General features: G+C 33.9%; 9 protein-coding genes and 6 pseudogenes across 15 annotated transcripts, besides 2 other annotated features; 9 read left to right on the top strand and 6 right to left on the bottom strand.

Annotated features, from left to right (window-relative positions):
* Window positions 1–105: 105 nt before the first annotated feature.
* TVAGG3_0017490 (glycoprotein 38 family) lies at window positions 106–1,107 on the bottom strand (the record flags this gene model as incomplete). The annotated part of the gene is made up of 1 exon (XM_001306148.1): window positions 106–1,107. One exon carries the CDS (start codon window positions 1,105–1,107, stop codon window positions 106–108), a length of 1,002 nt encoding a protein of 333 aa, XP_001306149.1.
* A 1,320-nt stretch (window positions 1,108–2,427) lies between these two features.
* TVAGG3_0017500 (ATPase activity, coupled to transmembrane movement of substances) lies at window positions 2,428–4,713 on the bottom strand (the record flags this gene model as incomplete). Its single annotated transcript, XM_001306147.1, has 1 exon — window positions 2,428–4,713. The coding sequence occupies one exon, from the start codon at window positions 4,711–4,713 to the stop codon at window positions 2,428–2,430; it is 2,286 nt and encodes a 761-aa protein (XP_001306148.1).
* Window positions 4,714–4,974: 261 nt separating this feature from the next.
* On the top strand, window positions 4,975–5,514 carry TVAGG3_0017510 (ATPase activity, coupled to transmembrane movement of substances; the record flags this gene model as incomplete). The annotated part of the gene is made up of 1 exon (XM_001306146.1): window positions 4,975–5,514. One exon carries the CDS (start codon window positions 4,975–4,977, stop codon window positions 5,512–5,514), a length of 540 nt encoding a protein of 179 aa, XP_001306147.1.
* Window positions 5,515–5,541: 27 nt separating this feature from the next.
* On the top strand, window positions 5,542–7,485 carry TVAGG3_0017520 (ATPase activity, coupled to transmembrane movement of substances; the record flags this gene model as incomplete). Its single annotated transcript, XM_001306145.1, has 1 exon — window positions 5,542–7,485. The coding sequence occupies one exon, from the start codon at window positions 5,542–5,544 to the stop codon at window positions 7,483–7,485; it is 1,944 nt and encodes a 647-aa protein (XP_001306146.1).
* A 79-nt stretch (window positions 7,486–7,564) lies between these two features.
* On the bottom strand, window positions 7,565–8,542 carry TVAGG3_0017530 (oxidoreductase protein; the record flags this gene model as incomplete). Its single annotated transcript, XM_001306144.2, has 1 exon — window positions 7,611–8,540. One exon carries the CDS (start codon window positions 8,538–8,540, stop codon window positions 7,611–7,613), a length of 930 nt encoding a protein of 309 aa, XP_001306145.1.
* Window positions 8,543–8,911: 369 nt separating this feature from the next.
* On the bottom strand, window positions 8,912–10,664 carry TVAGG3_0017540 (bifunctional inhibitor/lipid-transfer protein/seed storage 2s albumin superfamily protein family; the record flags this gene model as incomplete). The annotated part of the gene is made up of 1 exon (XM_001306143.2): window positions 8,944–10,653. One exon carries the CDS (start codon window positions 10,651–10,653, stop codon window positions 8,944–8,946), a length of 1,710 nt encoding a protein of 569 aa, XP_001306144.1.
* A 304-nt stretch (window positions 10,665–10,968) lies between these two features.
* Window positions 10,969–13,192: a mobile genetic element.
* TVAGG3_0017560 (MULE transposase domain-containing protein) lies at window positions 11,445–13,103 on the top strand (the record flags this gene model as incomplete). The annotated part of the gene is made up of 1 exon (XM_001306142.1): window positions 11,445–13,103. The coding sequence occupies one exon, from the start codon at window positions 11,445–11,447 to the stop codon at window positions 13,101–13,103; it is 1,659 nt and encodes a 552-aa protein (XP_001306143.1).
* A 2,678-nt stretch (window positions 13,193–15,870) lies between the features above and the next one.
* On the bottom strand, window positions 15,871–16,095 carry TVAGG3_0017570 (annotated as a pseudogene). Its single transcript has one exon. A coding segment is annotated over exon 1 (225 nt).
* Window positions 16,096–16,680: 585 nt separating this feature from the next.
* Window positions 16,681–26,182: part of a mobile genetic element that runs on past the window's edge.
* On the top strand, window positions 16,686–18,162 carry TVAGG3_0017590 (annotated as a pseudogene). Its single transcript has one exon. A coding segment is annotated over exon 1 (1,477 nt).
* TVAGG3_0017600 lies at window positions 18,243–19,113 on the bottom strand (annotated as a pseudogene). Its single transcript has one exon. A coding segment is annotated over exon 1 (871 nt).
* Window positions 19,553–19,705, top strand: TVAGG3_0017610 (uncharacterized protein; the record flags this gene model as incomplete). Its single annotated transcript, XM_051220067.1, has 1 exon — window positions 19,553–19,705. One exon carries the CDS (start codon window positions 19,553–19,555, stop codon window positions 19,703–19,705), a length of 153 nt encoding a protein of 50 aa, XP_051105053.1.
* TVAGG3_0017620 lies at window positions 19,944–20,309 on the top strand (annotated as a pseudogene). Its single transcript has one exon. A coding segment is annotated over exon 1 (366 nt).
* On the top strand, window positions 22,960–23,289 carry TVAGG3_0017630 (uncharacterized protein; the record flags this gene model as incomplete). Its single annotated transcript, XM_051220068.1, has 1 exon — window positions 22,960–23,289. The coding sequence occupies one exon, from the start codon at window positions 22,960–22,962 to the stop codon at window positions 23,287–23,289; it is 330 nt and encodes a 109-aa protein (XP_051105054.1).
* TVAGG3_0017640 lies at window positions 24,688–25,209 on the top strand (annotated as a pseudogene). Its single transcript has one exon. A coding segment is annotated over exon 1 (522 nt).
* On the top strand, window positions 25,952–26,155 carry TVAGG3_0017650 (annotated as a pseudogene). Its single transcript has one exon. A coding segment is annotated over exon 1 (204 nt).

A 26,182-nucleotide genomic window follows, 5' to 3' on the forward strand; every position in this document is an offset into this window, starting at 1 on the left:
AAGAACTCATATAGTTTTGGAGAATTAAACTCAATCTACCGAAATTCATATTAATGTGAAATATTTGGTAGTGGTGAAATAATAAAATGAAAAGTTTTTAGTCAATCAATTTTTCTTTTTGACAACAATGACGACAACAACAATAACTACAGCAACTACGATGACTACACCGATGACAATGAGAGCAATGGCCCATCCTGGGAGTCCTCCTGATGAAGCTTCATTGAAATCATCTGCTGTATAAACGCCTCCTTCGGTGGAGAACTGTCCGGAAACTTCTGGGAAGTAGAATTCTGTTGGTTCAGAATCTTCGCTAGACGACTTCTCCTTCTTGCTCCATGTGAAGTTGCATGACATGTTGAGATCGTAATTTCCTTCTTTGTCTTCAGTTGGCTTAAAGTCTTCCTTTTCATTGACATAGAAATAAGAAGTCTTTGGAGATCCGATGGTGCCTGATATCTTCTTATCATCCCACTTGCCTGTTCCAGAGTAAAGGTATCCTAAGTTCTCATTTCTTGAAAATGTCATGTGGCGTGGTTCTGGGAAAGCAAAGAAAGCAGCTGATCTTTCTTCTGTTTTAGATACCTGATTATCATTTACTTTATTCTTGGAAAATCTGACATAAGTTTCCTGATCACCTTCATTAAACGAATTAAGGAATGAGCGCATGACATAACGTGTTGTTACTGTGACTCCTTTGTCTGTAGTATTTACTTCGTAACCATATGATGGAGAAACCTCAAGAACTTGAATCTTGCATGTCTTTTCAGTGCATACAACCTTTGCAACAGGATCAATATAATCGTTGTCTTCTGCTGAATAAGTTCCGAGTACAGCAAGAGCACTTTCTACTTTATCTTTGTGTTCCCAATACCATTCTTGAGATGTCTCGTTCTGCTTCTGGATGGCAGCATATACATCAAATTTGGAACTACTTCCCATTATATATGAGCTATCAAAACAAAGAGTTTCATCCTTCTTAAGGTTAACAAGTTTGGTCTTTCCATTCTTCTTTGGTTCATGGAATGTTTTGCAATCATCTGGGAAAGCCTTTGTCTTATCCACTTTGAAGACTGATAGTCCTGTAGCTGCGAATAGGAACATCATTAGAAAAAATGAAGTGATCATGGATTTACATTCAAAAAATCTAATTTGAATACCATTGAAAATGTTCTAATCGAAATTTCATTGTTGGATTTGTATATTAAATAAAGTATATTTTTCTATCAATAGATAAAAACTTCATATTGAATAAATTGACTTTGAAAAAAAAAATAAAATCAAAATGTTCGAAAAATTATTTTTAATGATTAGTACCTATTAAAAAATTTTATATTCAAAAACATTCGTTAAACTCAAAAATTGAAAACAAGATTTTATGAACTTTTAGTTGGTCTAACATATGTATAAAATTATATGTTGAAATATTTTTGTCGATATAATTCCGATTTTATCTAAAATAACGGTAGAATTTAAAAATAAATTAGAATATTTAAAAGCTGTATAGTTTTAAATTTAAATGAACAGCAATAAATAAATAAATTATAACCTTATTGATGTAAAATTTTTGAGAAGAATTAAAAATAAATTGATATGCCTCTCTATATGCTATTAAAATTGATACAAATCGATTTGAACGTTTTTCTGAAAAAATCGAATAAATTTGAATACTTCTTTTAATTTAATTATCAGGCATCTTTATTAGTTTATCTAATTTATTCGTTCATCCTCCAAATGTGTTATATGTCCAAATACCACTTATCTTTTTTCTTGCAAAACAGGAGTACATTTAATAATTTTTTAAATAATATTATCTGCACATTCCTTATAAAAACGTACAATCAGACGCTAATGACATATAGTTGCTGCATTGTTAATGAAAATGAAGTCGATTTTATTTCAAATTTCAAGTATTATTAATTGTGAATTTCATCTAAAGATATTCCACATTTTAACCTACAAATTATCAAAAGAATGGTTCAAAATATTAAATTCGATTATTAATTTTACAAAATCAAAATTATCAAAAAGAATATGATTAAATAAAATTTATAGCTTTATTTCATTGATTATAGAATAAAATGATTTTAATTTTCACGTGTAATTTTAAAATGATCAACTTTCTTCCTCACCTTCGGAAATACGAACAATTTCCATGAATACTTTCTCAAGCGAAGATGAGGAACATGTATAATAATTAAATCCATTATCTCCATTCTTACCTTCTTCCATCTTCTTAAATAGAGCTCCCAAAGTGATGCCAACGGCAGGAACATTGTAAATTCTGGCAGATGGCCTTTTAATAGATAGAATTGCTTGTGGAATGGTTTCTTGAAAGAATTTATCAACTTTTTCTCCAACTTCATTTGACTCATCGACAAGCTGCATATCAATCTTGTAATCTGTTCCGAATCTGGACTGCAAATATTAAGGTGAACCAACTGTGTAAACATTGCCTTTGATCATGATTGATATTGTATCACAAAGGAATTCTGCTTCAGATAGAAGATGTGTGCAAAGCATGAATGTCTTTTGTCCCTTATAGTATAAAATCATTTCATGGATTTGTTTTCTGGATACCGGATCCAATGTTGCAGTTGGTTCATCAAGAAGGATAATGGAAGCCTTTCCCAAGAAAGATAATGCAATGGCAAGCTTTCTTGCATCGCCTTCTGAGAGTTCTCTGATTGGTAAATCTTTGAAGTCATTGAGTTCAAGAAGTTCTAATAATCTTTTGCTGTTCTTTTCTTCATGTTGAGGACTCATTCCTTGAAGTAAGGAATAGAAATGGAAATGTTCTGCAATTGTCATATCCATGCAAAGATGGGTATTGAATTGTGGACAAACAGACAATTTGGATGGATCATTATCTGTCATTATATCTTTGCCATGAATATGGATTGTACCATCTGATGGGGGAAGGGGTGAAGTAATCATGTTAATTAATGTTGTTTTACCAGCACCATTAGCTCCAAGAAATCCAAAAATTGATCCTTCCTTGACGCCTAATGATACACAGTTGACAGCAGGAATAGGTTTTCCTTCTGTGTTGAAGAAAAGCCTGGATACATTATGAATCCTCACTGCATAATCGCTTGATGCTTCAACTTCCTTCTCCATTTGATGTGCTTCTTCTGTTACTGGATGTTTGTTTTTCTCGGTTTCGAAGAATTCATGATAATCACCAAAATTGGACTTGGCAGACTTTCTCTGAATATAAATTCTCCATTTTTCAATAATGATGAGAATTACTCCATAAATAATGATATCAACAAATGCAAAGATCGAATATGGTTGAGCAGCTGATGCATTCTTGAAATAATACTTAAGTCCTTCTTTATTGTATGAATATTCGGTGAAGACATGCTGCATATATCCTTCTAGTAATAGTGGAGGGAATAATTCATATATCCATCCTGTCCATTCAATCTTTTGGAAAGAGCCAAGTGGATCCTCCATATCTAAAGTAACAAGTGTCACAATTAATGGAATCATAAGAAGAATGATATCGCAAATAAATGCATTTCTTGATGCTGAATCTGCAGTATTGAATATGAAGGAAATGACATAAATAAACAATATCAATGAAGGTCCACAGATAAACATGATGTAAAATGATACTCCTTTATTTTCAGTGAATACACTTACATCAGCTATTATGAATATTACCCAAACAAGCAAAACTTCAATGGTCCAATAAATAAAGTCGAAAACAAATGTAACAATCCAGTAGGGTAAAACTTGGAGGCCACATGAAACCATATACGCTCTAATAGGTCCTTGTATATCTGTGATTGGAACCACAATAAAGATTGAGATGACTGATGTTAAACCTGCAGCAATTAGTAAAGGCGATGCAATTGCAAACATGACATCCCTTCCTTTACCAGTATACATGGAGTACTTTGGACTGAAATCTGCATGCTTTGAAAATCCAACTGCATCATAGAATGCATTAATGAACATCTTATATTTCGGCGGAACGCTATCATATGTTGTATCACTCATATTTGCAACAGTTGAAAGTGTTGCTAATTCAACCCTGTACATAATCGAATATGAGATATATGACATGTTTGGAAAAGTAGCAGAACCCGTATTCATTTCAACTGTATCATTCCAAATCATTGTGAGATTATTTCCGCCATTAGGATTAAATTCTTCTGGTAACTGTATTCCCATTGCAACAAATACATCATTGTTCTTACAATCATAAATATACTTGTTTGCTTCATCTAAATTTGGAAATACGTGAATATCTGGAGGATATCCCACATCGGAATTAAATACATTGTAAATTGCATTAATGTATCTTTTCTGGAAAGGTTTGCTAATGTAATTTGGATAATCGCTTGCAACAACAGCTAATGCATGTGGTTTTACCGGGAATGCGCTGAAGTTATAAAGGGTACTAGTGTCTTTGGCAACTGATTCCATAAAATATTTTACGGCAATTGCTAAGCATGATACAACTAATGTGACAAGTAAATTGGAAAGTACTGATCCCCAAGAGCGCTTAAGTCCAATCCAACGTCTATAAAACATTGATTTAAATTGATCCCTGAATGGATGAGCTTTATCTAAATTATCTTTTTCATCAGGATAAGTGCTCATGATTTCTGTAGTTCTTCTAGAAATAGTTGAGGAACGTCTAGAATGTTCCTTTTTCGATTTCACTGATGTGTTGCTAGGAGGCACACTATCTTCAGTCATTATTTTGATTATGAATCTAATACGATAAAAATTATTTTTCAATGAACTGCGATCATGGAAATTGAATGATATCTCAAAAAAATTGAAAGGTCATAAAATTTGAAGTTTTTCACCAGTAAATATTGATTGTTGATATAAAATAAGTATAAAACGAAAGAGTTTGCGATCAAACCCTTTCAATATAACTTGATCGCAATGAACTTTTTTTGAGAATAAATTTGAAGGGCTCAGAAATTTGATAAAGAAACCATTTTAGTCATAATGAGTGAAGAAAAGACTGATTCATCACTTCTTACACCAGGAGGTGTGTGGACCGACAGAAAACCTTCATTTAGAAGGACTCTTGGTTCATTGTTCAGAAGATCAATGTTATTGAAAATTAGAGATATGGGTGTCATTGCATCAGAATTTATTGCAACATTTCTTGTAGTAATATTGATTGTATTCTGGAACTTTTCAGATAACCCATCGGATCCAATTACCAAAACAGAAATTTTATCATCAGATGAATTATTTGGAAATGCCGTTTTGAAGTATAATATGGTTGTTGAACTCGGTAAAGGTGGAAACTTGATTATTGGTCCTAATAGTTCGCCATTGTTGCACCAATTAATTAACAGTACATGGGGAGCAGCACTCATACCATTAATTGATTTTGATAAGTTAAAAGAAACTGGAAATCTCCAAAAGAGCATTAAAGATTGGGTAAACGTTTCAGAAAAATACCATTGGTTAGATAATAAAGATGAAATCAAGGAATCCATTAAGGAATCGGATAGTTTTACAACAGGAATTTGGTGAGATAATGCAAATGATGAAAAATGGTACATGAACTTATCCGCAGAGCTCATAGAGGTTCAAACATCTGTCATTTCATATCCAAATAATCTTGATCTTATATCAGGACTTGCATATCAAGGAGTAGGCATTGCATTGAATTCTGCAAATGCTATTTTAGCAAAAAATTTAAGTACTTTTATTGAAAGTGATACAGAACTTGATGCCACACAAAAGGAAAACCTAAAGAAGCTTCTTAATTTCGCGCCAAGTTCGATCAGTGGTTTCACCGTTCCAAAGATCAATACCACAAGAATGCACAGACCTGAGATCACAAACAGTATGCCAATTAATATGGCCGTCGCAATGTTTGCAGCAATCCCAGTGGTTATTGCAGCTATGCCAGATCTCTCCCTTGTATTGAATGACAAAGAATCACATATGATGACTTTCATATATTTAATGGGAGCTAGTGAAACAGCATATTGGATTGTCAATATTATATCCACATTCATCATGTGCTTGATTCCATATATTGTCCTTGACATTCTATTTTCATCATGGCTTGCAATGAAAGGAACAGATTTCACAATGCTTCTAGTTTTGTCAATACTTTTCATTTTATCTTACATTATGTTCCAGAACTTCTTATCTACATTTTTCACAAAGTCCGGATCTGGTCGAGTTCTCACAGTTGTATTCCTAATTCTCATTATTTTCTTCGCTTATCTTAATGCTGTTTACACAATGGAGGCAAAGCCTGCTGTCAAGCATATTTTCTCCATAATTCCATTTGTTGCATGGGAACTTGCAATCTCAACTACTTATGAGCAAGTAAGAATTAATAGGCCACCAGTCAAATGGGGAGATGTTTCCAGTGATAAATACCAATATCCAATTTGGTATGCATTTATGTGGTTAACTCTCGATATATTCATATGGGGCGCCCTTTTCATATTATTTAATGCAACAAACGAAAGAGGATTTGGCTCACCATTAATTAGATGGCGTGATTTAATAAAATGCCGGTTACAGGTTTCATCTGATGTTGAATTAGAAAATATTGAAGAAGATGATGCTATTATTACAGTTGATAAACTTATTAAAAATTATGGAAAGAAAGGTATCAATGCTGTTGATGACGTTTCTTTCAATGTCAAGAAAGGAGAGATTATAGTCATGATTGGTCCAAATGGTGCAGGTAAGTCATCAATCATTAACGTCATATCTGGAGCAATTCCTGCAACAAGTGGATCGATGGCTCTTGGTGATAGTAAACCTTCAACACAATTCAGTTCAATCCAAAATTGCCTTGGAATTGTTTTCCAAGAAAATGTAATATCCAGGTTATTATCAATCCGTGAACATTTAGAAATCTTTGGCAGAATCAGAGGAATTGAAGAGAAAGTTTTGCAAGATAGTATTGATTTCTTTGCAGATAATCTTCAGCTTAAGGAAATGTTACCAAATAGAGCTGGTGATTTATCTGGAGGTCAGAAGAGAAAGCTCTGTGTTGCTTTGGCCTTACTTGGTAATCCACCAATAATCATGATGGATGAACCAACAGCAGGTGTTGATGTCCAAGCAAGACAGCTTATCTGGAAGTCAATTTCAAACTTGAAGGAATCCACGTGCATTATCACAACACATGCATTAGAAGAAGCTGAAGCTGTTTCTTCACGTATGTTTGTCGTTTCTGGTGGTAAATTGCCATTCATGGGAACATCAACTGAACTTAGAAACAAATTCAAATGTGGATACGTTCTAAAAGTCGAATGTGAACCAGAAAGCATACCAAAGATATTGGAAACTGCAAAGATGTTTGTTCCAGAAGCATCAATTCTTGAAGAAAAGGAAGACTCTATTGCCTTACCAGTTTCAGGCAAAATCCCTGAATTGCTAGCATACCTTGATGATAATAAGAATGATCTTGGCCTCGAAGATTATTCATTCTCTGTTGAACAGCTCGAAGATGTCCTTATGAGAATTATTTAACTTTTAAATATAAATTTGAATAAAAACAATATCTTTTTTTAAATTAGTTGCTGTTTCTATATAAGTAATCGGTGAGTAAAAAAATCAATTTAAAAAAAAATATTTAATTCGCAAATTCAAAATAATTAATTGAAGCCTAATGATAAAGCATCAACCTTCCAGTTTGGATATGGGTTAACAAATCTCCATCCGCACTGGCGACTGCGGAGTTTCTCAAATTGTTCCTGAGTTAAGTCGAAATCAAGAGAAATGTTGCCCTTGATGTTGGCAGGGTTCAAAGACTTCGGAATGACAACTGCATATGGAGAAAGCTTCAGGAGGAATCTGAGATTTGTTTGTGCTGGAGTTTTTCCGATTTCCTTGGCGACTTCGTTCAAAACAGGATCCTGAAGCAATGGATATCCATATGGGCCTTTAAGTGTGGCTCTTCCAAGGCATGTATAAGAAATCATGTACATTTTACGCTGTGTTAAGTAATCGAGCATTGGTTGTTGTTGAAGATACATGTGTGATTCTACCTGATTGCAATATGGTTGGATTTTGACTCCTGGATCGTAGCGCATTCTCTCAAGTTGTTCAATTGAAAAGTTTGAAACGCCAATATGCTTAGCAAGGCCAAGATTGTAGCACTCTTCCATTGCCTTCCATGTCTCCAAGATATCAATGTTCTCTGTGATGATTTTTCCTGTTTCATCTCTTGGAAGGTATTCATCATCCTCGCGAGACTGAAACGCGCAAGCCCAGTGAACAAGGACTAAGTCCAAATATTCGAGCTTAAGCTCCTTAAGTGTTTTCTTTACATCTTTAACCAAAAGATCTGGTCTGTGCTTTGTATTCCAAACTTTGGATGTAATCCAAACTTCTTCACGCTTGACCTGACCTTTCGCGAATATTTCTGAAAGAGCTTCTCCAATTATTTCCTGATTTTTATAGTAGGCCGCACAATCAACATGGCGATATCCACTATCTTCTATAGCAGAATGAACAGCTGCCTTCAATGCAGCAGGATCTTCAGCAAGAAATGTGCCTAAGCCGATGCTTGGGATAACTTCCATAATAATGACAAAAATTGAATTATGATGATTGAAAATTGGTGACTTCACAAATCAATGTTATCATACTTAATGTAAAAATTCAAAATAGATGTGCGATATCGATTTTTTGATCGCACTCTCAAATTTTTATTGATGGATTGCTCATCTTGAGTGACCAAATAAGAGAGAAAGTTGTGAGTGAGATAATGTTTGTAGGTTTATGCGTACTCTTATCTGTTTTTGTACATTAAGAGGTTATTCATATTTGACTCAAATCTAATTTGATCTTATGTGAACGAATACTCAATATGGACATTTCCTGTATTCAAATTACCTTATCATGGTGATATGAAATATTAAGCGATAACACCTTTTCATGTATAAAAAACAATATAATCTTGAATTTATTCTCAAATAAACAAATTTATAAATTAAAGTTAAACACCATTCTTTTCTCTTCAAACTCTGTGCGGAATGGATCACTGTTATCATTATCTTGTGTTGTAGTCCATAATGGATTATCAATTGTAACAGCAAGATCATTTGCACGAATTGAAGAAATAACTGTTTCTTCAACCATTTCGCATGAGCTCTTTGTGTCCTCTTCTTCATTTGACTTCCTTGAGCGAATGATGAAAAATGCAAGGATTAAACCAATCAAAATGGCACCACAAACACATCCAACGATAATCCATATTATTGATGTCTTCTTTCTTGGATTTGCAGCGTTTTGGCCCTCTGTTGGTTTGCTTGATTCAACAGAATTATTCGAAACAGAATTGGTTTCTGAATATGGAGCTTGTGTTATAGGATTGAATGGGAATTCTTCATCAATATCGAATTTTACTTTTTCACTATATGGTTTAGTATATTTTGTAATTGGTGTTGCAACATAAGTAAACTTTGTTGGATTTGGAATTTCACTTGTTTTATCTACGGCATCATTATTTGGAACCTGTCTGTTTACTTTCTTTGGTCCAACTGTTATAGGCTTTGCAGCTGCATAATCTGTGTTTCCATTGCATTTTTCAACAATTGAAGCAGAATTTAATTTTATAAATTCAGTTTCTCCTTTACTTGTTTCGTTTGAGAAGAAAACAATGTTATTCATGTCATCTGTACTATTAATTCCATTGATGTTATCTTCATATGATGTCCATTTGATACTTCCAACAAATAAAATGTCATTTCCTGTTTTATCTTGGAGACTTACTGTTGTTCCTGGATTGTTACCTGATATACAGTTATGGTGTGTATAAATTACAGTCTGAATATCTTTTCTTCCTGAATTTGAGTTTGATGCAACGAATAAACCTGATCCACCACGATATGAGAAGGTTGGAGCTGGTAAATCTTGCAGTTCATGTAATTGGAGGCCTTTTGATTTGGAAGAAAATGGATTTTCATTTCCAAATTGGCGATACAAAGAACTCTTAATGAGATTACTATAGATATAGCACTGATATAATTTAATGTTCTCTGTATTTGATATGTACATGCCGGCACCAGCTAAATTTGCTGAATTCTTTGTAATCAAAGATCTTTCCTGATAAACTTCAAGGGCATGGAAAGCGGCCACTGCGCCGCCTAATTCATAGGCCGCATTATTTCTGAATGTGCAATCTTGTGTTACTATTTTCATTGCACCTGGAGGTGTTGTAATCAATGAGGGGACAAATCCTTGGTAATAGATGGCTCCTCCATACTTGAAAGCAGTATTACCAGAAAATGTGACCTTGTCAAGATAAACAGCTGATGAAAGAGAAGCAATTCCTCCTCCAACACTTGCTTCATTCTTTTTGAAGATGATTGATTCAACGTTTTCGCCGCATGTAAGCATTGAGAAAGAGATAAATATGGCTCCACCTATGCCGGCCGCTGATCCTGCACAAAATGCATAATTATTTGAAAATTCTGTTTTATCATTGATTACAATAGACGAACGATAGAATTCACTTCTCTTTCCACTATTAATTATTGTTCCATGAAGTTTGGTCTCGGTATCAATAAAAACAAGTTTAGTTTCAGTGTGATTTACATCAAGCTTAACTTCTTGAAATGAGGGAGTTGATTCTTTCTGTATATGAGCATCTATTTGGTCATGTCTGATATAGGATAAGGCAATTAAAAACATTGATGAAATATGAATTTTAAAAAATTTATGTAGTATTGAAACTAATATTGTAGAACATAGTGTCTCTGATAGTTCTAAAATAATCATAAGTAAAATTCTAACAATTTTTTGGGGATCATTAATTTGAGATGAATTTTCAATTTCTCAGAAATATTGAGAACGATGTAAACAAAAATATTGCTTATATATTTATTATATTACTTGAGCTAAATTAAATAATTCAAAAGTCTCATCACATTTTTCAATGCTCGATTTTTAAAAACTGTTTAAAAATGGAGCTTATATTGAAATAGTGTAGAGACTAAAAATTACCACGAGAAAGGGACAAACTATCCAGTGTCACTTTTCAAAGGAATAAAAAAAATAATAAAGATGAAATAATAACATGAACTCTTATATAAATATAATTTTATCTAAATAGATAAATGAATTAAGCAGTTTACAGTTATATATATTTAATGAGAGACAATATCTAGTTCTATGGTAGAAATGACTCTTAGACTCAAATAAGTAACACAGATAGAAAGTACTCAGTATAACAATTATATATGTACACTCAAAGTTAGTCGCTGCTAAAATCTTAACCTTGCATTTCGGGGAAATCTGACTAATGGCTCTTAGACTTGTTTTGATAATTAATTCTTCAATTATATTATAATTTATAACAAATTTCCTCAAACTATCTGTATGTCATTCAATTCCCGGCCACTACATTCAATGATGGACCATTTCCTTCAAATTTTGAAATACCTTATTCAATTTGTTGTATGGAGCCCGTGATATTCAACACTATGGAGCTCCTCCAGTTTGGTATCCAAGAAGAGATAAAAGCTAGCATGGGCTACTCTCAAAAATGCAGGAAAGAATACTCCACGATCGAATACAAATGTAAGTATCCACAATGTCAAGCTAAATTCAAAGTCCGGATAATAGATCAAGATAAATATGAACTACTAATCCACTCTGACTCTCATGATCATTCTGCACCTCCGAAATCAACAAAAACAATATCCTCATTATTTGTCAGAAATTATCTTAAACATTACTTTGAAAACAATATGAATCATGCTACAGCTCAACTTAAGTGTTTTCAAGACTTAAATATTTCATATACAGACGAAGAGTTACTTTCAATATTTGCACAAGGTCCAGATGCATTACGTAAATTTGCTCAAAGAGCTGAAATTGTTTCCAAACGCTTTAGTTCGGATGAAAAAGTTTCTTTAGCTATCTTTGTCGAATCTGTTCAAGAAAGTTGTCCAGAAGATTTAATTGAATTTATCTCTGAGCCGGGAAAACTAGTTTTTTTATATGCACCTTTCGAAGCGAAGGCCCTTGGTCACCAAATTTCTACGTTTCACATCGATTCAACGTATAAACTTCTAAGGGCTAACATTCCATTATATGCACTCACAGGAAAAACAGAACATACTATTGTTTTTCCTTTTTTGTATTTCTTTATTTCTCCTGACACAAGCGAAAATATTCAATATTGTGTTTGTCGTTATTTTCAATATATTAATAGAGAACCCGAGATGATAAGTATGGACTGCGCCCCACAAATAGCCGAGGCAATTGAGCGAGGTATTCCAAACTGTCATATTCTTTGGTGTGGCGTGCATGTCCTTCGCGCCATATTAAGAAAAGCGGATAAGTTTAAATCACGAGACAATTTTGAAGAATTTTATAATCTAATGAAATTATTAGTATTCGATACTAAAGAAGAATCTCCCGAGGAAGAACAGAACCAAGAAGAAGAAAATCCTAGAGAGGAACCAGCTCAATCTCACTTACTTCAAGCAGAAGAAATTGAAGAAGAGGAACAATATGAAGAAGAATTCATCGAAAATGAATTTCAACCTTCTCAAATCTTTTTACCACGAGAATCTTCTGATGATCCAAACGATTCTGAATTTATTCCAGAAGAAGAAACGTTTGAAACAAGTGAAGAAGTTCCAGAGCACCTCACTCAAGAAGAAGCTGCAGACCTAGATGCAGTTTATGATCGAATTCTTGAAATTCTTTCCACTGAACCGAAAGCCCAAAAGTACTTCGATAGGCAATGGAGGCATCATTTAGATCGTTGGAATAAGCGCTATCGCAACGGAGGTGACGCGACTAATAACGTCAGTGAGTCACATTTCAAAGTTCTCAAGCATTCTTATTTCCCAGAGAGAAGGAATATTCGATTAGACGATTTTGTTGTTGAATTATACACAACGGTTGTTCCAGCATTATTGATTAAATTTAAAGTTCAATTAATCAATAGTGATAAAGTTGTTCGTATATTACGAAAAGCTAATGACCATGAACAAATATTGGAAAACAAAAAAGTCGAATGTTTGAAAATGCTTGAAGCAATATATTCAAGTTTGCAACAAGGATCAATAGATTCAAATCTTGTTTATTGTACTTTAAAGGTACTTTTAAAAAAGAAACAATTAATGTAAAAGATTCAAATAATTTTTTATTATTATTTTATTAATTTTTTAAAATAAGGTTAATAAAAAAGTGACACTAGATAGTTTGTCCCACACTCAAATTACCACAGACTATTTCAGAGGATTGAGTTGCCACTCAATCCTCTGAAAAGTCTGAGGTAATTTGCAAAATTTAATTGAATCGGCGATCAGTCTGTCAAAAATTCAATAACCATTAACAATACATATCCGTGAAATTGAACTGAATTGACCTTTCATTTCCCAACCATCTAATAATCTGGATTTGAGAAACAATTGATTATATGTACAATAAATATATAAAGTTTTCCTGTTTCATTCCTTTATCTTTTCATTATTTTGTCATTTTCATTTTGATGATATTTTTTGCTTAATGCTTTGAGTTAGATTAGTATATTATTGTTGTTTGTGTCGAACAATTGATTTTATAAATCAGATTACATTTTTTTGAGAAAATTTTCCATTGATTCATGAATTAGGTCAGGTATGAGGGGCTTCCAGGGGCTGCGCCCCTTCTAGCCCTAAGAATTTTGCCCAAGACCCAAGAGGAGGACCGAACCCCAGCCGACCAGCCGGTGACAAAACCAAAACCGTTGTTATTTACATCATATTAATGATGTCACTTTTAAAATGTCACTTTTGTGTCGCTTTTCACAAATTATATATGTTTTCATGTTTTGTCACTTTTCTGTCACTTTTCGGGTAAAAACATTTTTATTATTATATATAAATGAATTTTACAAAACCACCGTTACCGTTCTTTGGAAATAAGAGTAGATGTAAAGATATTATATTGAGAGAACTTAAGAAACTACCGAATGGTCTAACATTTGTAGATTTGTTCGGTGGAAGTTTCTATATATCCCATTTGTGCCATACAATATTCCCAGACTCAAAGATTATATGCAATGACTTCGACAACTATATGGACCGTCTCAAACATATACCAGACACAAACAATATATTGAAAGAGTTAAAAGAAAAGATACCTATAGGTAAGATGGAACGTATACCATTAGATAAGAAAAATATTGTGAGAGAGGTTTTGAAAAAAGCAGAATATATAGACTGGGATAGTATATCTGCTAGACTATTATATAGTGGTGCTATAAGAGTTCATGACATTGAAACACTTATGTCAAAAGTTTTATATCTTAACTATACAAATGTTTTCAAAGAGAACATAGAAAAATATATTGAGGGTATAGAGTTTGTGAGATGTCATTGGACAGAGTTGTATGAAAAATATAAAGACAAGGAAAATGTTTTCTTTATAGTGGACCCGCCGTTCTATAACACATGGGATTTTCAATACCAAGTAGACTGGACTTTGAGAGACTCTTTAGAAACTTTAGACGTTATACATAACCATCCATGCTTTTACTTTACATCCGATAAAAGTGGTTTGGAAACCGTTATGAGATGGTTAGAGGACATACATGACTATGAGTTTAGATATGACAAGATAGAATATGAGAGAGGTCCTATAAACCGGAGAAAGTGTCACAATAAAGAAATTTTATTAGTAAGTAAATGTGGTTTGAAATCGGATTGTTAGTTTTAGGTTTTTTCCATTGTGTCATTTATTTATTTGACGTGGCAGAAAAGTACAGAGAATATGAAGATGAACCAATGCCTGCAAATGTTCAGTATATGTACTCGTAAGAGATATTTTTATCTAATATTAAATGGACGCACAGAACTTAGCGAATGCACAGCAACCTGGACAACCAAACCCAGAGAATATTCAAATGAAGTTAGAATACAACTGCAATGGCAAACTATGGTCAAGTGCCAAAGATGTACAAATGCAAACTGCCATGTCAAATGACGCTGCGTTAGGTTTGCCACCATGGTATGCAAAATATGAGATGGAAAGATTTTTATACAAACCCTGAAGTGGGATATAAACAACTTTATGCAGATGACGCGAACACAGGAGTTGACCCAGAATATTTTTTCTACAGAGGAGAAACAGAATGTATGAGCTCCAGTTAAAGAATGCTATGGAACTCAACAGGAAACGTAAGAGACTAGGCGGACATTAGATTTTTACATATAGTAAAATGGGTTTCTTCAGTAGTATTGGAAACTTCTTCAGAAGAGTTGGAAGAGGTATATGGAATGGAATAAAAACCGTAGGAAAAGGAATTTGGAACGGAGTCAAAAATATTGGTAAAAGAGTAGGTCAGTTCGTTGGTATTATACCTAAAGACCCCTGAACCAGAAGAACAAGCTCCTGTTATACAACAGCCTGAACCTGCACCACAGTCTAGTTGGCAACCAAATCCAACACTCAACCGTATTAAAAAATTATATTTTTATCGTTTCGATAGTAGTTGTATATGAAACTAAGTTCTAAGTAAAACGCATGGTATAATGGAATTATTCTTTTTCTTCCATCTGTAGTAAACCATACTTGAAGTCTGAAATACTTCCACTCGGCGGTTCATATAACTTTGTAGTTTTTTCCGTAAAAAGTCATTGCCAAGCATAAGAAAGAGTTCTGGGCGCCAGAAAATGAAGCATGAACAATAATAGCATCTTGGTCGAAAATATTTTCATATGTTCCATTAGGGTTTTCGACTTCATAATAGTCCGGGTGTACTGGATATGCTGCAGGCTGATTTAACATCCTCATAAATCTATACCATGCCAAGTTGTTATATTTTGTAGAAATATAAACGTTTTCTCCAAGGTCTTCTATTTTATTGATTTTAACAGTTGCATTTTTCCTGTCATAAATAATATCGAGATGGTATTCTCCTTCGTCAATGTTATACTGGTTTGCATATTCAATATAGATATCGTTTATTTTTTCTTGAAAAGCTTGAAGAGTTGTTTCTAAGTTTATAAGCAAACTAACTTGTAAAAGTTTTCCCTGTTCAAATTTCTCATACATACGTTTTTCTTTGTTATAGTATCGAACTTCAAAACCGACCGTAAATGGGAAACCATGTATGGCTTCTGAAATGAACTTCATTCTACGAAAGCCAATAGCTTTTGTGACGGATGGGTCTCTTAACCATCTTAATGGGTAGTCAAAACGATAGCCTTCATGCTTTACGGTATCTGTCTCAAACTTTTGACCGACATTAGTAAAAGTTCATCTAATGGTTTAGTTGTAGCAACTCTAGAATTTTCTTTTTCTATTGGAAGCATATTTTATCTATAATAAAAATGTCGAAAGATATTGCTTCCATGAGAGAAATACAACACAACCGACAACTCATTATGCAAGCTCTAAATAAGAACACAACAAACTTTTCAAACTATTCTAAGATATCTGAGTCATTGAAAGAAGGAAACTTAAAACTGACCTTAAACCCAATGACAGATGAGTTTCTATTTCAAGACAATAAGAACAATACTGTCTGTATAAATCCAACAAAAGGAACTTTAAACGAGAAACCTATAAATGAACTTCTTTTGAAAGCAGATGTTGACAACAAAGCTGACAAAGAATATGTAGACGATGCAATAGCAAAAGAAGAAGAAAGAGCTAACAATGCTTATGCAACAAAAGAACATACTCATCCTGAACTAGCAGACAAAACATATGTTGACAATAAAATGTCAAGTGAAGTGACAAGAGCTGAAAACGTATTCTAAAAAGACTCATACACATTATATTAACCAAATACCAAGTCTTAAGGAAACATTAGAGACAAAAGCAGATAAGACTCATACACATTCTATATCTGATATTACAAACTTACAAGAAACCTTAAACAGGAAAAGTGACGTTGGACATACACATACCATTGCAAATATTACAAACTTACAAGAAACCTTAAACAGGAAAAGTGCCGTTGGACATACACATTCTATATCTGATATTACAAACTTACAAGAAACCTTAAACAGGAAAAGTGACGTTGGACATACACATACCATTGCAAATATTACAAACTTACAAGAAACCTTAAACAGGAAAAGTGCCGTTGGACATACACATACATCTTCTGAAATAACAGACTTAAACGTTAGCCTTGAAAATAAAGCAGATAAGGAATATGTGAATGAAATATACCAAAGTTTGATAGGAACAACAAAAAATATTGAAACTATTGTTGGGGATGTTTCTGTCTATGAAGAAAACAAATATTTTAGATGGCAGTTTGTACATTCCTTAAGAAATGGTATACGGTATAAACTCATTCCGAAAAATAACAATGAAATGTATGTAAGCTATATAAAGAATGATGGTACACAAGTTAAAGTTCCATTAGACAACAACTGCTACTTAAACTTATATGGAGACGAACAAAAGAAATATTTAAGAGTTTATGAAATGGCCGGTATGACGTTGGCTGACCCAGCTCCAGCACCATATTATTATGACTATGGAGATGATGTCAGAACACCACATGTAGATGAACAAAAGCTAACATTATATTTAGATTATTATAGATATAAAAGATATAATGCAATAGAAAAAACGAGAATAGTATATTATTATACAGATGACAGAAATAAATATTATAGTCAAGATTTTACCTACCCTGAAAACATAAGATTATATTATAAAAAATATTCTGACACAAACCAGAAGAAACCTGAAATAGTTACACTATATTTTAAGTTCAAAAGAGACAATCCTATAATATCTCATATGTTTGATTTAATGAACCCAGTAGGTTCTATTTATACATCTATGGATGCAAGAGGTCCTCAAGTAATGTTTAGTGTTGGTGCATGGGAACAAATAGTCGACAGGTTTTTGTATTGTGCAAACTCTTCAAAGGAAACAGGTGGAAGTAAAACGATTTCAGGTGAAAATTTACCTGCACACAGTCATTACATAGATTTAAGTACATCTCAAGCAGGTTGGCATAAGCATAGATATTGGGATTGGTCAGGAATGACAAAAGGTAAAGGATATGATGTTAAAGACGACGTTAAGTTTGCTATAAATTGTTACTGGGATGACACGCAGGGAGAAGGAAACCATACACATTTCGTTTCAGGATATACGCAAACAACGGGACAAAGTAAAGAATACATGCCACCTTACATGACAGTTTACGCATGGTATAGAATTGCTTAGTCGTCATTTTCAACTTCTTTAGCATATTCGTCAGGAGTTGTCTTATATTTGTTAGGAACTGTCTTTGAAAGTATACCACCTTGAACTTTGAAGTTTGAAACGAGGTCTGGCAATAGTAGTTTTATCTTCTGCTTGCAGTGTGTACATTTTGCCATGTTTGCCTAAAACTTCATAATATTCTCTTGTATACTTTCTTCTATTTTTACGAACACGAATGTGAGTACCTATCGGGTTCCCATTTGTCATAGTCAATAGTATTTTCATATGGGTCGCGTTTAGGTATTTCTATTTTTACTTTGTTACCTTTCTGAAGTTTGAAGCCCGGCATTCTTTCTTGTTTGTCTCTTTTGACTAAATTATTAAATATATAGTCTTTCTCTAAGTCAGGGTTGTTTTTCATTTCTTCGGGGGAGTGGTTTCCAAACCTTTTTGTTTACGGTTATTGTAAATATTTAAAACTTGTCTCATCTTTGCCATGGAGAAGTGTCTATATTTGTCGTCATATGACATTTCATTTGCTTCACCACCTTGTGGTTGGTTTAAGTCTCTTAACATTTTTATACAACCGTCAATGACACCAAGAGCAGAATGGTTTTTGGTCGACAATGAAATATTGGTTTACATTTTTTGAACGCAGATAGTTTTTTACATCATCTGATTTGAAAGAACTTTCACAGTCAGATGTCAGTTTTGTTGGATGGTATTTGTCAACGAATATTGTCAAAGCTGCTAAGATATCTAAAATAGCTTTGGACTGTAATGGTATGGCTTCACAGTATCTTGTGTTTTGACCAACAAATATTAACCAGTATGGTGGTCCATCTTCTCTATACCTCGGAATGTTTCCAAGATATCCATAAACCAAGCATTTGGTGTTGAACTAAAGATTTTTATCATGAGTGCTTTCTTTGTCGCTTTAGAAACATAGGGGTCCTTGTTTGGATTCGTCATTTTTTATCCTATAAGAAATGGGTTTATTTGGCGCATTAGCAGGAGTTGCATCCAGATTTTTGCCCGCAGTTGGAACAATAGCCAGAGGTGTATTTGGAGTTGGAAGGAAGATTTTGAGTACATTAGGTATAACTGAAAGAGAAAGCACAACCTATTATACAAACTGTACAGAAAGGTTGGGATGTAGCACGAGATGCAACAAATCTTATTCCAAATCCTGAAACAAGAGGAAAAGTTCAAGGATGGATGGACAATGTAGGAAGACAAGCAGGAAACTATTATAACAAAGCAAATGACTACTATAACCAAGCAGGACACTATATGGACCAAGGTGAAAGATTCTTTAACAGAGGATATAACCATGCACAACAATGGGTAAACAATAACCAACCTCAACCGCCTCAAACGTGGGGAATGTAAAGTTTTTTATTGAGATGAAATGAACAATACAGCATTGAGACAAATGGGTTCAAGATGGATTTGTCGGCTTCCAGCAGTTACACCACGTGTTTGTCAAGTTCTTCCTATACCTCAGGAAGTTTTAGACCGACTTAAAAAACCTAAACAACCAGTTGAAAACAAACCAAACTAAATTTTTTTACTGAGATGAAATGACCGAAGAAGTTGAAACGGTAGATTTGACACCACAAACAAAAAGTTCAGAACCATTGTCAAAACCCGTCAAAGAACTTACAGATGAAGAGAAAAATTCAATAATAGAAAGTGCCAGGTCTGGAAATACAAACCCTAACTACAAAGTCACTTTTCATAAAAATGGAACGGCTAGTATCTCAAAAAAGAAACAGACTCTCACAAATAAAATATTGAAGTCTGAAGGAGCTTTCGAGACAACAGATGGAAAAGTTTACTTCACTGACCAACAGTTCATTATAGAACATCTCATTGACTTAGAGTCGAAATATTCTAAACTTTACAACAAACACAAAAAGTTGAAAGGAAAACAAAAACAAATGGCATATGATATTTATGAAGATGTTGACGACACAACTGTTCCTGCAGGTGAGGTAAAGTCAGAGGAACCGAAAAGTGACGAAAAACCGATAGAAGAAGAAAAACCAAAAACTGAAGATAAACCAAAACCAAAGTTTAGTTTCCAAACTAAACCAAGTCAACCTTCATTAGCTGGTATGGGTTGGCGTCAAAGACTTATGGCAGCAGGTGGTTATGTAAAGTAAAGAAAAAAAATATTTTTTTATTTTTATAAAAATGCCCCATATAGAATGGATAAAAGTCTGCTAGAATAAAAGCAGAGTTACAAAGATATGGTTGGAGAGTTTCGAAGAAGTTTAAATATAGGAAGGGAAGACCCATAAAAGTCTATGACAAATTGTCTGGTCTTCGCTACGAAATGGATTTGGAAACAGCACGTGCCAATTATCCAAACAGACTAGAGAGGTTAGAAGAAGAACGTCTTATGAACATGCCTTTCGATGTGTTAAACATTGCATGAAATAAAAAATTTATTTTTAAAAAAGTGACATTTTTTAAATTTTATTTGAAATGTACGCTGAGTTTGTTGGAGAAGACCGTTGGGAAACTTGTTTGTTAGATGAGAAATATGAAATGGCATACCATTTTTAAAACAATATATTTTTACATATATTAAATGCTTCAGGTTGAAAAACAAGAACAAAAGTAGCAGATACAAACCGTTAGACTATATCTTTACAAATGCTGGTAGGACTATTTCAGATGAAGAAATTTCATCCCGAGCATACAGGTTTGACTATCCAATTCGTTGGCTTCAAAGTCCTTCAGATGCAAAGGCAATAGCATTTAGAAGAGTTTTGTTTTCAAATAGAACTAACGCATTTATGTTCGCAGTATATTTTCATGGGCAGTATAAAGGTTCTGATGGTCTAATAGACAAATTTGATGAAATGAGAATCTTTACAGTTCGTTCAGACGAAAGTCTTGAGAAAACTCTAAATGACTTTCAAACTCAAATGAACAAATATTATTGGGAATTTCAAGAAAAATACGACTCTTACTAAATGGAACATACTATCTGAAACTAGAATATGACAGAGATGAACTCCACCGTTTCATTTCAAAAGATTGAAATTAACCTCCAAGAGATACAGAGTTTTTATTTTGGAAAGTAGACAAACGTTCTTGGGCACAATTTCTTCGGTTACTAAACCAGAACGAACCATTACCCACCAGATGGTCCATTTCAATTTATACTTCCACCAGCAGATTTGACAGTTTATAGAAACGTGTTTGACCCTCAAAATGTTATGTGTCATGCAAGTTTCAGTTCAAGCAACAATAGTTTTCTATGTATTGGTAAGGACTTTTATGACTTTGCTTCTAAATTCTACGAACCACCTAGTAACAGTTTCTCTGACTTTCAAGTTTGGTTCACAACAAATGGTGTGCAACATATTATTCCATTGTACTATGACTTTTATCTCGAATTGTCTTTCATATATAACTACGGAAAAGTGCTGAAAAAGTATTGAAAAATAATGTTTATGTTAGCATGTTAGATCTAACACGTTTTCTAACCACTTTTCTAACATCGTAGAAAACTCATGAAAACAATTTATTTTTGACACTTTCACAAAAAACATAAAAAAGTGAAGTTAAAATGAGATGTTTACTGAACTGGTTGGATGTCGCCTTCACAGGTTATGTAGAACGGCTGACCCGAGAAGTGAAGGAGACCCTTGAGAATTTGTATAATTCGTGGAATTGGACTCTCTCTGTTTGGAAGTAGTATCCAAGGACGCTTGGCAAAGAACTTTATAATGGCTTCCTTCTTTGCTTGCTTTATGTCGTCGAAAGGAGTGTTTTCTGGTACCTCAATTGGAATTCCAGTCGAAGTCTCGAGATTCAAGGCAGCCCTTCCAGAAATAGTGGTGAACTTGACCTTGGGCTTCATGACCTTGCGCAAGTAGTCTTTAACAAGCTCGTTAATTTAAATTAGGTAAACTGCCTCATCTAATGGCTCGATGTTGTCCATTGCTACTGTCAGTAAAAGTACTGCTACTGTCAGTAAAAGTACTGCTACTGTCAGTAAAAGTACTGCTACTGTCAGTAAAAGTACTGCTACTGTCAGTAAAAGTACTGCTACTGTCAGTAAAAAGGAAAATTTGAGAGGGTTTTCGACGATAAAGTACTGCTACTGTCAGTAAAAGTACTGCTACTGTCAGAAAAAGTACTGCTACTGTCAGTAAAAGTACTGCTACTGTCAGTAAAAGTACTGCTAGTAGCAGAGATTTTTATCGTTGGTGGTCTGACGGTTAAGCCACAAACGAATGTCCCACGTCCCACCAACCCTTGGTTGTTCCAGCAATTCCAATCTCAATCCAAATCGAAGAGAGACCAAGAGTTCGAAGAAGGTCTGAACCGCTTACGCAAAGAGTATGCTACAGCTCCAATTGAGAGAAAGTTGTTCCCGGACCAAAAAATAATGTTTAGGGTAGATGGTTAGATCTAACCTCATTTCTACCCTCATTTCTACCCTCATGAATTTTCATGAATTTTCATGAATTTTATATATTAATGTTTTCGTTAATTTAAATTAGGTAAACTGCCTCGTCAAATCCTTCTGGCATTCCGAGTCCTTCCATCCGACAGGAAAAAATTTTCCCGACAACTGGAAAAAATTTTCCCGACAACTGGAAAAAATTTTCCTTCCGACAGGAAGAACTCTTCCAGTTGTCCGTCCGTAAACCATTCAAATTTTCGAAAATTGAGAACTTTTTGGTCGAACTTCAGAAAAAGTTTTTCCTTCCAACAGGAAAAAATTTTCCATCCGACAGGAAAAAATTTTCCCGACAACTGGAAAAGTTCTTCCTTCCGACAGGACACAAACGAATGTCCGACGTCCCTCTTCCTGAACGCCTTCCCAAACCAGAGGAACCTAAAGCACCAGCCCCTGCACCTCAGTTCCAGCAAGTACCTCCGAATTACTACCAATTTCCACCTCAAGGTTACTACCCACTACAAGGCTTCCCGAACTACCCTCCTCAGCCTATGCCTTACTTCCCCAACCCTTGGATGTTCCAGCAAGCTCCACCCCAGCAATTCCAATCTCAATCCAAATCGAAGAGAGACCAAGAGTTCGAAGAAGGTCTGAACCGCTTACGCAAAGAGTATGCTACAGCTCCAATTGAGAGAAAGTTGTTCCCGGACCAAAAAATATAATTTAGGTGAAGAGGTTAGATCTAACCTCTTTTCTCACCTCTTTTCTACCCTCATGAATTTTCATGAATTTCCTTAAGATAGAAAAAATAAAGTTAGTTTTATACAAAATTCATGCGGGAAATTCTTGAGTTTTGGTTGAAAGAATACGGTGGAGCCAAAAGTGGCTCGACCTCAAAACAAGCATTTTATGAGCTTACAAAGGGTGTTATGAATGAATTCAGCAACATACATCCTGACCTCGTTCATTTTGTTGCTAAATTCAGTAAAAATATATTTTAGGTGAAGTGGTGAGATCTAACCTGTTTTCTAACCTCATTTCTAACCTCTTGAATTTTCATGATTTCATCGTATATGCTTTGTCAAGACTTCTTCGTACATGCTTTGTCAAACATGAACGTACATGCTTTGTCAAAACTTCTTCGTACATGCTTTGTCAAGACTTCTTCGTAATGAGCGTAAATCAGACAAAAATAATGTTTAGGGTAGAAGGTTAGATCTAACCTGTTTTTTAACCTCTTTTCTAACCTCATGAATTTTCATGATTTCATCGTACATGTTTTGTCAAAACTTCTTCGTAAATGTTTTGTCAAGACTTCATCGTAAATGTTTTGTCATGACTTCTTCGTAAATGTTTTGTCATGATTTCATCATAATGAGCGTAAATGACCAAAAAATATAATTTAGGGTAGAAGGTTAGATCTAACCTGTTTTCTACCCTCATTTCTACCCTCTTGAATTTTCATGATTTCATCGTAAATGTTTTGACAAAACATGTACGTTCATGTTTTGTCAAAACTTCTTCGTAATGAGTGTATATGTTTTGTCAAAACTTCATCGTATATGCTTTGTCAAACATGAACGTACATGTTTTGTCAAGACTTCATCGTAATGAGCGTAAATGACCAAAAAATATATTTTAGGTGAAGTGGTGAGATCTCACCTGTTTTCTCACCTCTTTTCTCACCTCATGAATTTTCATGAATTTTCCCGAAATAAAAAATAAAGTTAGTTTTATTTTATTTATTCTTCATTTTTTTGTATGTAAGATATGATTTCAGGGATTTTTTTGACGAAGTGTTACTCTTCACTTCGTCAAAAAATAACAGTTATATAATGAAAAAGTGTCATTTTTTTGTATTTTTTTGTATGTAAAGATATGATTTCAGAGATTTTTTTGACGAAGTGTTACTCTTCACTTCGTCAAAAAATAACAGTTATATAATGAAAAAGTGTCATTTTTTGTATTTTTTTGTATTTGACGAGAATGTCGGGTAGATGGTTAGATCTAACCTGTTTTCTACCCTCATTTCTACCCTCTTGAATTTTCATGAATTTTCCCGAAATAAAAAATAAAACTAACTTTATTTTTATTTATTTTTTTTATTTTGTATAAAAGATATGATTTCAACAATCGGCACAACAGCAATACAAACAACTACAGCACCAAACTCGTTAGTTATGAATCCTACGTCAATGTTGGTAGAGATGAAAAACTTCATTCCTTCTTCATATACTTTCGAAACAGAAATCCAGAAGATAAAGCAAGAACTGTTAACAAGTAATTTAGACTGTAGTGCGAAAGATGAAACAAATGAAGAATATCTTTATGAAATGCAGGACATTATTGACCATTTACCCAAATTGCCTGAAATCCAACAACAAAAACTCACTATTCCTGAATTCGACGAAATTGAAGTGAAACCAACTGACTCAGTAGAAATAAAGAAGTTCATACGAAAGGTAAATTATGAATTCCTTGGTTTTCATTGCAACCATAAGGTTATGGACAAAGATTGCGATATGGTATATAAGAATGTTTCTGACATATATAAATCTGAAGAATTTAAGACCTACGACAACTTTGTTTCGTTAGTTGCTGAATGTGTTTGGGAAATAAGAGATAAAGATAGAAGAGGCAAAGTATGGAACAAACAAATAAGACCCGCTATGTTTGAGATGAAGAGAGCAATTGACGCTTTAGTTGTTTTAGCTGGTTTTATTTCAATGTATAACGCAAAAATGAACCCGCAATGTTCTAAATGTAAAGCAGCAATGAGGAAATATAACTACTCAGTCAAAGAGATAGAAAGAATGCGAAACGACTATGCAGACTTAAAGAAAGAAGCAGAGAAGCCGGTAGAAGATAAAATGAACATGTTAGAATTTCTGAACAAAAACTATCCAACTGCTGACGATTTCCTATTATCTGACGTCAAGAAGAAGTATAAAGAAACTTTCGGCATAGTTAAAACATTCGATGTACTAAAAGAAGAAATAGAAGCTACAAAACTGTTTAGAGTCTCACGAATTCATAACGTTTACCATGTGAAACGTTTATAAAATAACTGGGGTAGAAAAGAGGGTAGAAATGAGGTTAGATCTAACCTTCTACCCTAAACATTATTTTTGCTGAATTCAGCAACAAAATTCTGAGTAAAATAATTTTTAGGGCATGTGTCAAACCGTTGAGTTTTCACAAAATTTAAAAAATAACGTTTACCATGTAAAACGCTTATAAAATAACTGGGGTAGAAAAGAGGTTAGAAAACAGGTTAGATCTAACCTTCTACCCTAAACATTATTTTTGCTGAATTCAGCAACAAAATTCTGAGTAAAATGGCATATGCTTGCTTCCCTCGGAAAACCGAGAGAAGAGATTCCGTATGAAAATCGTGAAGAACAGCGAGTAGGTAAGAAACCCCAGTCGCCAAAACTCTATGAAGATGTGAAACAAATAGTTCAAGATACGTTACCTCAAACACACTATGATATGAAAGGTTGTACAATACTTACATTCAAAGAAGACTTACCGCTACTGAAAGAAAAAATAACAGAGTATTTTGACAACTTCAAACAAGTAGGGTAGATGAACTCTTTATTTTTATTGACTTTT

Source organism: Trichomonas vaginalis, chromosome IV (assembly GCF_026262505.1).
Source record: "Trichomonas vaginalis G3 chromosome IV, whole genome shotgun sequence".
NCBI lineage: Eukaryota > Parabasalia > Trichomonadida > Trichomonadidae > Trichomonas > Trichomonas vaginalis.